General features: G+C 39.0%; 1 protein-coding gene across 1 annotated transcript; it reads right to left on the minus strand.

Annotated features, from left to right (window-relative positions):
* Positions 1-443: 443 nt before the first annotated feature.
* htr2ab (5-hydroxytryptamine (serotonin) receptor 2A, genome duplicate b) lies at positions 444-5,556 on the minus strand. Its single transcript, XM_056750060.1, has 3 exons — positions 5,190-5,556; positions 1,372-1,572; positions 444-1,213 (listed from the first exon to the last, which is right to left on the minus strand). The coding sequence occupies exons 1-3, from the start codon at positions 5,554-5,556 to the stop codon at positions 444-446; spliced, it is 1,338 nt and encodes a 445-aa protein (XP_056606038.1).
* Between the last annotated feature and the right edge of the window lie 6,651 nt (positions 5,557-12,207).

Here is a 12,207-nt window from a genome sequence, read left to right on the forward strand (position 1 = left end):
TTTATTTAGCTCTTTAGAATGACTGCAAAAAAGACTTTAAGAGAATGTTAACCAACTTTCTGAGAACATTACGGGTTAGCTGGGAATTTACAGAATTATAAAGTATTCGAAATTCTTTATAAAAAATGTAAAAAGGTCTATTGGATTTTCTTACTTTGAAAGGCAACAATGCTAACAGAGATCTAGTGACCAGAAAGGAGTGAGTGGAGATTTTAGTGCAGGAACAAAGCGTGCTCGAATAAAAAAAGCTAATGGGATGTTGTTCACTGAAACACTTCAGTGTCTGTGCCAAAATTACGAAAAATGATAACCAATATGTCTCAAATGTTCCCTGGCGAATCGCACTGCCTCATGGGTAATTTTAAATTAAGGTGCTGTCAGACTGTTTTGATCTCACATGTGAATGCCAGGTGTACAGGTGTTTGTCCGTTAAAAAAAGCCTCTCACACATGACTCACAACCTCATCCCGCTCCTGCTTGTTTTGTGCATGTGCAGATTTAGATTTGTCTTTGCGAGAAAAGTCCTCCCCCCTCCCCTCCCTCAGAGAGGAGCTGAATGCCAGAGGAGGGATGGTGTTCACCAGGATCAGCTGCAGAGGCCTCCGTTCCTCACGGTAGTGGCAGCGCATGTACCTGGCGAAGGCGGCGCGGTACGTCTTATTGAAAAGCGTGTAGATGAAAGGGTTGACGGCGGACGACAGGTAACCCACCCACACGAACACGTTCATCAGCCCGCCCACCAAATGCTCGTCGCACGCCGAACCGCAGACCACCGCCATCACGTTTGTGACGAAGAACGGACACCACATGATGACGAAGAGCAGGAAGACCACTCCCAGAACTTTCGAGGCCTTCTGTTCGTTATTGATAGACTGCATAGTGCGTCGGCCGGAGCCTCGGGCCGACCCGTCGCCGTGGCGACAGAGAGAGGAACGGGAGAAGAGGCGCTCGGAGGTAAGCGAGCCTCGCGGGAGGAGGCCGACGGTGGACGACCACTTTGGACGCACGATGAGCTGGTCGAGGCACAGTGTGGCTTCGCTCTGCAGAGCGCTGACGGTGAGGACGTAGGTGACCACCATGATGATGAGCGGGATGAAGAACGCCACAAAAGAGCCGATCAGCACGAAGTTGTCGTCCGTCAGCTGGCAGCTCTCGTTGTGGAAGACTTTGGAGCGATCGTGAAGGCCGAGGACCGGGACGGGCATGGAGATAACTTGAGACAGATGGAGACAAAAGAAGAGAGAGAGGCAGAGAGTGAGAACGCAGCTTGTTGTGCATACCAACCGTAATTGATGCAATCTCACTTGTTTAGCGTTTCAGAATCGAGCTGGAAAGCAATTTCCTCCTGAGTTTGGAGGATCAATCACTTACTTACAGAGATGGTCCAGGCTGCCGTGATCTTAACACGGGCTCTAGTCAGAGAGTTTGAGCGGCTGTGGTGGATAGGGTTGCGGATGGCGATGTAGCGGTCCAGAGAGATGGCGCACAGGTGCATGATGGAAGCGGTGGAGAAGAGAACGTCTAGGTAGATCCAGACGGGACACAGGGCCGAGGGCAGGGGCCAAGTGTAACCTAAAAACATGCAAAGAGCGTTACATTCTCCAACATGTTGTGTATTCATAATACAAGAAACAGAAAACAATACGAATACGTGAAAAATGAAAATCCATTCTGAACCTGTATGACTTTCTTTTATAGAACTCAAAAGACGACATTGCCCCATTTACTTCCATTGTGTGAACGTTTCTCAAAAGATCTTCTTTTGTGTTCCACTGAAGAAAGACTCATTATTTGCACATAAGTATATTTTTTAGGGTAAACAAACACAGAAAACTTCATCTAAAGAGAGATCCGATCCATATGTAAAGATATCGTATGCAGTAGGGAGAAGGTTGCATGACAACCACACTGATCTCATTGTGCTGGAGAACTTTAGGCAAGCACCCACGCTTTCCTTTAGAAAACGTCCCGCTCAAAAATCTTCAATAATTATCTTGGGATATGGTTCTCGTTGTTAATAATCCTCAATGTCAAAACAAAGCTTTGTGTTTCACGAGGATCAGCCCTTTATTCTGCTGACGACAGGAGAACTGAGATGTTTTGGAAGAGCTTGTGTGTCTTTGTTTTATTGAGAACAAGAGCAAGCTGAACCTGATGAGAGTCTGGACAGTTTTACTCATCGACATCACCGTCACTGAAACTGCTGTTCTCTGTGAAATCAAATCATGAGTTGTCATGACAGGTTCAGATTAAACAGAGAACCACGCTTTGTAGCGGCACCTGGATCTTCACATTCATGGTTTCATGTAGGCTATACCTGCTTTTACTCAGGTATATAATAACATTACATTATTGATATGGGAATAAGGAGGCAAAGATATCAGAACCACAGCTCACTGTTCTTTTTTTACAGATTTTCCATGTAAAATGTAAAAACAGATTTTGACTGTTTTTGTACAGATTGTTTTTTAATACAAAATCATTAAAAGTTAAATAGGGGAAATATAATTTTACTGGGAAAACCTGTTATTTTACAGTTTATTTTTTGCGCTCCAGCTAATGCCAGCTGCAAGAAAATTTCCTTTTTTTTTAAACAAGATGTGTTTTTTTACAGTTTATTTTTGAAATACATTCAAGTACTATAAAACTACAGATTAAGACGATGCGTTTACAAGAAAAATCAAGGAAAAAATATAGTACATATCCTTATATCCTATAATTTCACAGAACCAAATATATTTTACGGTATATTTCTGTTTTTTCACTTTACAGAAAATTTTCTGGGTTTTTTTACAGATTTTTTTAATCTATACGTCTCAGTATACTCAAGACAAAGACATCTGTCAGAAAGAAAGAAAACGTAGGCTAGAAAATCATAATAAAATACCTTCAGGGCAAAATTCACAAATGAATAGATTGTTCTGTTTATCTACATGCACCGTTCGTTTTTTTTACATCTGATTTATTTCATGACATTTGCCAAAAAGCAAACACGTCCACAAAATCTGTTCTGAACACAGTTTGCCCTTGAGTCTGTCCTTAAACTGTGGATCCGTGCTAGTTATATGGCTATGAAAAATACTGAACGCTAGTGCTGTCACAATATCAGATTTTCACAGCATCAATATACCGTCGTTATAATGATAATATTGTGATATATGTGAAAAATTCACACGTCACATGTGAGCATAGGATGGAGAAGAGAGTGATTGTGGCACGGGTAGAACAGCATCTTCTGTATATGTTGGAGTGTCAACCAGATACTCGTGATGAATTAAGATATTAACACCTAATAATAGACACTATTTCTAATATGATGGTTATTATAGATTCTTGTAAACTGCTTATATTTCAAAAATATTTTTGTGGCGATATACCGCATCAATTCCAGAGCCATTGAGAGAGAGAGTGTCGTCTCTAATGGAACCGTTTTTTCACAGCAATGGCGGTTCACGGAGGCTCTCAATAGTTCCCGGAAGTTACTGGTAACGCATGGATCTGCGGCTAAACAAACCGATTGTGACAAACTTTTAACCCATTGAAAGGCTTAAGTCATTTAATGAATAAAAAATGAAAGACATGAACCAATTAAAGAGAAAACATCACTTCTTGGAACTATCCGAATGCTCCATGAATTGCATGACACGCAAAAATGTTGAACTTCCGTAGTGGCGGCTCTCTCTCTCAACGGCTATGATCAATTCACACTGTAATCAAGGCAGCTGCATCAGCTCTTTAAAATGCAGAAAGTGCTTCAGACGGCCGGGTGCGCGTCTGGATGTCCATCCCTGATCATCATTTGATGAATAACTGCTGTCACGATCAATGCTAAATGTACACAAACATCTGTTTACCACCTGCTTTCCACAGGTTTCCAGGTAATAACGCAATGCAAATGAATAACAGTGAGTTTTGTCAATAATAGGAGGCGTGTTTGCTCAGAATGTGTGATGAGCAAAAGTTTGGCGAATTCACTTATTGTCATTTTTGTTTTGTTTTCAGACTAAACTGCTCACTATCATCTTATTTTGACATTAGATTGTTTACATTTGCAAGGTTGATCTGGAAACAAATTACGCTATATAAATGCTATATAAAGTATCGATGTGTAAAGTGTGATTATCTACAAATGATAAACTTCGCCGACACAGGAAGAACAGAGGAAAATAAATAATTGAGTTGTGTGTCGGCAGGGCCAGCTGTCATTCGGACATTATTAGGAGAAAGTGTCGTGTTTTATAATCCTCTGTCATAAATTATTCGGGACATTAGAACGGAACCTTCACACTTTTTTGTAGCTCAAACACACACCAAAGCAAAGCATCATGACTGCATAATTGATTCTTCATCAAAGCGATGGAAGTCAGGGGAAGAGGGATTTCTCTCTCCATGCGTAAATACAAGACGGCTAATTTAAGACACAGCAGACGGCCAAACACACACTCATTATGCACAGAAATAAATCACCTTCCTGCAGAGTTGGGAAGAAAAACACATGATTTCAAATTTACAAATATTACCAACAAGATCACACTTTGACCTAGAAGAACATTACTGGAGGATGTATAATGTTTTACTCTGAGGATGAGAATGTGTTCACAATATATTCTGTAGAACTGCACTGTAAAAAACTGTAATTTTACACCGATTTTTTTACAGTGTGCTCAAAATGATGTAAAAAACAAGTCAAAAATTGGGTGTCTTAACACCCAGCACCAAAGGTTGCTGCCTCATTACTTTTGCTTTTTTGCTAATGAACAGCATTTCATATTTTAATGAATCTTCTTTCTTTTTTTTTTAGGTAAACTTCCAACTGTTGATCAATATGAAATCCCTTGATAAACAGAAAAAAATCGTCTTTGATATCTCAATTATTTCTACTAGACATCAATGAGAGTAAACGGAGAGCTTGTCTGTCTCTGACATTTCTCCTGTTAACAGTCAGAAATTGCTCAGATGTGTCGTGTCTGTAATCAAAAGTAAACATTATTGAAGATCTCAATACGAACTTGAACATTTCACATCAAATTGACTCCAATCCAGATTATTTGACCTCTTTCCACATTTGTTTAAACCCCCATACTCTTCGTGTGTTTCAACTCCCATTTGTATTTCTTTTTCCTAAGCGATTTTAAAAGAAACATTTGAGACTAAATTGAGATTTAAATGAAACGCATAAATAAACTCACCGTAGAGGATGGTCACCATGGCCACTGGCATCACCAGGATACCCAGAAGCATGTCTGTAAAGGCCAAAGACCTCAAGAAGTAGTTGGTGGCGTTCTGTAACTTTCTCTCCAGACTCACGGCCATGATGACCAGAATATTCCCCGTCACTGTGATGATAATGACCAGAGAAATCAACAGAGCCACCCAGTTCTTCTGCACAGACATCGAGGTCAAAAAGTCTGACCTGTTTCCGTTTTCACTCTCATTACAATCCATTGAATTATTGAGAACCAGAGACACCTTCTGCTCCATCACCCAGCGGCTGTCGCTTCTGTCCGTCAACGACATAGAGGATCTGAATTCAGCACCCGTCCCATTCAGAGCCATCGAGGGACATGGATCCACTCCGTAGGATGCTTTCCATGGCTCGTCAAGTCTGTGGAACCCGGAAAGTTCCAGTTTGTCATCGACAACATGTTCACCTTCAACTGAAAGAGCCTCTGTCCTGTTTTACTGGCTGTACGCAAACGCTTAGAGCTTCACCGAGCAGATGGATTATGAGTCAGGAGACAACTTCAGCAACTGCAATGAGACGTTTGATCTCGGTTTAAACCAAACATCACGGAAACGCAAGAACACATGCATGAGATACACAAACACACTGTGCCCCGTTCAGACTACACTTTAAAGTGGGTCACAGGAAAGATGAATAAATGTTGAGTTGATATACGTTACCGTTACATTTGAGGGAGTTCTTCTACATCCAAAGCCGAAGAATGAACCTGTGACGATGCTCGACTCTCATATCAAATCAACACTCGTCTCCATCCATTCGTTCCATTCATCCGCTCTCTTCACTGCACTTTGGTTCTCTCCCTCTCTCCCTCTCTCCCTCTCTCCCTCTCTCCCTCTCTCCCTCTCTCTCGCTCTGGAGATAGTTCTCTTCAGAAGGCGTAAGTGAAGCCAGACTGTTTGAGCTCTCTCCAGGAAGACATGCCTCCGAGTCGTCCCTTCACTGCTTTCCAGCCTCGACAGAGACATGTGATCCTATTTATTCACACACGCATTTACACCGAATTTCAAACAAATAGTTCGGAAAGAAACCGAAAGGAGGAATCTGGTGGAATTTCTTTTTCCATGTCTCCATCCATTTTACCTTTTGAACTTTGAATGCATTTTCATTAACAACTTGGGAAAAGATCAAACATTAAAAACAACATTGCACACATTGTGTTTCAGGAATGTTTATTTAGTGTACATAATTATGTGAAGAAGAAAAAATATCTCAATCTATAGAGTTCTTCTGCAAATTTGGAGAAATGTAATTCTAATAAAGTTGTCTGCACTTAATTGACAACCTACATTATTTGTGTTACATTTGAATTTTTTAACCTTTGATGTGAAAAAAGAGAAATTATTAGAAATTATTAGAAATTAAATGTTTTATAAACAGAATAAAAAAGTACATCTTCACCCTTTTAAACTTAAAAAACTGAAAAATTACTACATTTTTTATTAATTCCAAAAAATGTCATGTAACATCCAACTATCATTCTTTTCTTCTTGTTTACCACTCGAACTTTCAATGGAATTTTATAGGAACACGTGAAATTGTGTTTTTAACTAAATAAGTATTCACAAAATGTCACATTGAATACTCGCCATCCAGCCAAAGGTGTTGCACAGATGCCCTTCCTTTCCCAAAAGAATCCAGGTAAATCGATACATTTCCCCGGAAGACCTCTGCCATCACAGGATATTAATAATGCAATATTAATACACATCAGGAATTATGAATATTTAATATATTCCAAGAATACATTCACACTTTTATTAAAACTGCAGAAAGATGATATACTCCTTCCTCCAGGCAAGATTTGGGGAGATAGATTTAGGTAAAGTTGAGAATGAGATAGATGAGAAAAGGATGAGCAGCAAAAAAAAGGAAGGATTAAGGAAAATATATAAACAACGGATCTGTGTGAGAAAAAAACACAAATCTGAAACGGAAAAGCAGGAAATCTATAGAATGACCTCTGCATGAAGCCGGTCGAAGATGTGCAAATAAATGTCAAAATGTGAGGGACAGATGAGATATGTGGTGGGTAAGAAGAAGTCAAACAGCAGGAGAAGAGATGTGTCCAAACTGTAAAGGACAGATTTGTTAAAAAACCTCCCTTCACTGCCTGTATCCGTCCATAAAAATGATGGATTCCTCCTCTGCCAGACAGACTGATTCTCTTTCACACAGTCCGCTGATGCTGTGTGTGTGTGTGTGTGTGTTGGGCATGTGCTGTAATTGCTCACCTGGGAGCAGTAGCACACAAGGACACTGAGATGTGCTTCAGGTTGACCTGCACACACACAAACACATCTGCGATTATGAAGCCCATCAGTGTTCAACCTCTGGAGGTGTGGAAAAAAGCCTGTACTGGACGGGTCATTGCGGCTCGGACTCTATTGATGAAACTTCAGGCCTCACAAACTTTATCATTTGTTGTTGGGATTTTTCCTAAGGTCCACTTTAGTTCGTTAAGACTTAGTCATTGTAGGTGCAAAACTTTCTTAGGTTAAAAGAAACCAAATTCAGATGCTAAGCAAGTACATAAACAATCTGTGTTAAAAACTGTCCGATGCACAACATAATGATTCATAAGTTGAGCTATTGGTTTGGATTTCATAAACAGACTTATGTAAGAAAACTATGTTCCAGACAGGACTGAAAGTTCACGCCGTCATTTTGTGTTTGATGAACTCGTTTGATGAAGAATTTGCTATTATTACACGTTCTACAATGCAACACATTATGAAATCAATCCTCATAATCGTCCTGTTTTTTAATCATTTCTTGTGTCTGTATTTCTATACAATTTCTGTCTGTTGTTTGTTCTACAATTTGTTTTGTGTGAAGTTGCATTGCAATAATCAAAACTGTAAATAAGTGCCATTAAACTTGAATTTTAGTGAATAAAATATACCCATTGATACCCATTCCTACAATAAGGTTTTGTGTCTGTGTTTAAATAACTGAGCCTCGATATATTATGATTAGTCTGAAAGCTTTTAAAATAAACTACAATTTGTTAAAATAATGTTTGAAATAAACAACGGTAAAACAACTTTAACATTGGGATCCTACAGAAGGATGTACTGAATTAAATGGAGCTTCCTTCATTTCTGAACACCAAACATGTTTTCAGAAATGAAGATGTGTTAGCATGTGTAAATACGGAAAGACCGCAACTGTGTGTATTACGACCGTATGAGTGTTTGTTTTATCCGATAAAGGACAATATGAAATCTTGTAGTGTTGAGCTGGGGTCAGCAACACCCGTTTGAGACAGAGGTCTTTATTTATAATAACGATGACTGTTCTTGTTTTCTATACTGCACATGGATCATATAGAAGCTTGCTCTAATTTCAGATGTATTGCTCATGAATCTCTGCCGTGCTCACAGATGTATGGAGCTCGTGTACAAACACACATTTCTGAGAGTCAGCAGAACCCTGCGCCTGCCGGGGAGACGGCTGGATCTTATTTAACTGATAAAAGACTTCATAGAAAGCAATTAACACATCCCGTGTGCACACGGATACAAGCCCTCAATCACATTACTATCACACACCATTATATTAAGTAACTGTATGAGGAACACTCACAAGAGACTAAAACATACAACAGACGTGTCACACACCGACACACACAACAGACATGTCTTACCTCTTCCAGACATCAGAGAGATTCAATAAAGTAAATAAAGTAAATAAAGTCTCATCTGCATCTCAGATATTTCTATTGTGAAAAAGAGTCAGAAATCTAATAAATGTCTCTGTCATTAGAGCTTTAGAAGAGATGTCAACAATGTGTCAAACTGAGATTTGTCACGTCTGCAATCAGAAGTCAATATTATTGAAGATCTCAATATGAACTCAAAACAATTCTCATCAGATTTCCTCTAATCCAGATTATTTGACCGCAACAATCCACATTAATTGCCCTCCTCCACACTCTTCACGTGTTTCCACAATAAGGTCCTGCTTTTATTTCTCTGAGCAATTTCTGAAGAAACGTCTGAGACTAAATTGATACTAAAATTAAACAACCGAGAACTTCATCAAATCTCCTGAGCTATTAGAAAAATGTCTGAGCATTCTTACTAATGAGTTGAAAGAATTTAGAAAATGTCAATAATACGACACTAAAATGAAACATTTCAGATGGAGTACTAAAAAACAAACCCTTACTGGAGATTTGGTTTTTAACAAAAGCAGAACGCTGATCAAAAACAGAAGCCTATCGCAAGAGCAAATGACTTTAACCCATTCTTCTCAATAGTGGAATATTAAAATAAATACATTAAAAGCACGTGTGAATTCAGGCTTTTCTAAATTTAACAGTTAATAATTTCTGTTTGTTTGTCCATTTAGAGATAATAAAGAGATTTTCAGCCCATCATTTATTCTCTATAATGTGGGTGTTAATCTGTATGCAAGTCTTTCTTTAGTGGAACATAAAAGAAGATATATTGAGAAATGTCTCGGTGGTTTTGTATTCATACAATGGAAGTCAATGGCGTTCAGTTCTTCAAAATATCTTCTTTGTGTTCTACAGAAGAAAGAAACCCATACAGGTTTAAAATGAGTAAATGATGAAAGAATTTTCTTTTTTGGGAAACTTTCCCTTTAATGTTCATGTCCTTTTAAAAACACAATGTACGCTACATTAGATATAGAACAGTCAGAGGAGGAAAGGACAAAATGCAGATAAAAATAATTTACACCCCTAGACCAACACTGTGTGGGGTGGGAAAGGGGGCTGCGATGGACAGTTACCAAGGCAACAGTGCATCAGCTTTGTTGCCATGAACTGATGAACAAGTTTGTTGAAGACTCACATCACTTCATCTCCTTCATATTGACAAAGGAGGATTGCCTTTAAAGCACAATCTGCGACCAGCTGTCAGCTGAGTGTTTATATAAAAGCAGGTACCTGAAAAAACAGCAATCTCTATCAATTTCATGTGCCTTCAAAGATGAAGCTTTTGTCGCATCGCAGCCACTTGTAACAATCTCATGGCTGACAGAACATGTTGCATCTGACAGAGAGTGGGCAAAAGACACGTGTGTGGAGTGTGTGAGCACCTGATGTACAGCAGGTGAGGAGAGAGGAGGGCGCCGGCTCACCTCTCCCAACAAAAGATTTATGAACCCCTGTCACAGCGGCTGAACTAATGAGAGAGAAGACGACGAAATGGATGGAGAAAAGGCCAGGGGGAATGTATGGAGAATAGGTAATATAGCTTTGGGGAGAGAGATTGAGAGAGAGAAAAGAGAGAGAGAAAGACAGCGAGAGAAAGAGAGCGAGAGCCTTAGAGAGAGACAGAGAGAAAGAGGGAGAGACAAGGTTTCATCCAGACTGCTTTAAAGTTTCAGGGGCATACGAGGTGAGACGCGGATCTATTCTTGAAATAATTCATGTCAGTCACCGTCCATTTGAGAGCCTAAATGATGCATTTTGGTATCACGAGATGTTTAAACTGCCTTCCATAGGCGAATGCAAATCTCACCCAAAATGTTCCAGAGTGTCATTTCAACTTAGTTCCAGTGAGTTCACAGGCAGAGCCCTGAAGAAGTTCAACTCAAAAAGAAGAAGATAATTCAGCCGGAGGGGCACATCAGACTCCAAACACCGAGAGACTTCATTTCACCAAAAATAAACAGGTGAATATGAAGGAGCCTGTGGCGTGAAGGGAAATTATGTACATTTCATTTCCACGGAGGTGAACGTTGATTTGGTTTATAGTGAGATGCAAAGACGTCAGAGATACCACATCAGCATCCGGACCGTAACCCAAAGAGCTGAGAGAAACATCGAAACAGAAATCTGGCGATAAAAAGGGTTCAGTAGAATGAATAAATATGCCAAGAGTGAAGATCTGGTATTTGTGGCAAACATTTGCAGCAAACGGGTTTGTTTACCCCAAATCAATTACAAGTTCTCTGCAAATAAACAATTTAGCATGGGTTCAAGCAAGGTTTCGCACACAACCTTATTGTCTGCGGAGACGGGTATGGGATTATAACATTTGTAGCTATTTTGCTTCCAAATGATGATGATAATTATGGCATTTTGTGACATTGACTGTCCACTTAGAAAAATATTTATGAACAAATCAAAGTCTATGGTCTGAATTCAATATTAAGATGTGCAGTAGTGACGGGCTACCTAAACGTTTCATGACAGAATTTTCATTTTAGAGTGAATTATCACTTTGTAAGGGAGTACCAAGTGTTTTATATAAAAGCATCTTCAAAAAGCATTCCAAAAGGCACCATTACACATACAACTTGTTTTTGCGAACATCATTTTCATAACTAATAGTAAGAACATCTTGTTTTAAGATCTAATTGGGTTTTAGCAATTTTGTAAGATACTAAAAACAAAGTACAGTGTAACCTAAATTAAAAATACTGTGAATAGTGCTTTATTGATTCACACATTAATTGAGCTTCACCTTTTTTGATTTTCCTAACTGTAAATATTTGTTTAATTTTAACTTATTTATGGTCACTACATAATGTACATATGCAAGCTTTTGACATTAAAGGCCATTCAAAAATATAGATATTTTTTCCACATTCGGGAAAAAACGGCCATTGAGCTCAACTGTCCTGCAACTCTGATCCCAAGCACAGTTCACCCAAAAATAAAAATTCTGTCCATTAACTCACCTTTGGTTGTTCCAAACCAGTAAACATTTATTTGTTTGGTTGAACACAAAGGAAGATATTTGGAAGAATGTTAGCAACTGACATTTCTAGGGCGCCTTCGACTTCCATAGTAAAACGAATGTCAATGGAGCCCCAATATAAAAAAACATTTTTCTGTGTGTTCAACATAACAAAGACATTTTTGCAACAACTTGATGGTGAGTTATTGATTAAACTTTTTTTTTATGTGAACTGCCCTTTTAAGGACTGGATCTAATTTCTATAGGACACCAGTCCGGTGCAGTTTGGATACAGACAGACCTCTC

The sequence above is a fragment of the Triplophysa dalaica genome, chromosome 6 (assembly GCF_015846415.1).
Source record: "Triplophysa dalaica isolate WHDGS20190420 chromosome 6, ASM1584641v1, whole genome shotgun sequence".
In the NCBI taxonomy this organism is placed as follows: Eukaryota; Metazoa; Chordata; class Actinopteri; order Cypriniformes; family Nemacheilidae; genus Triplophysa; species Triplophysa dalaica.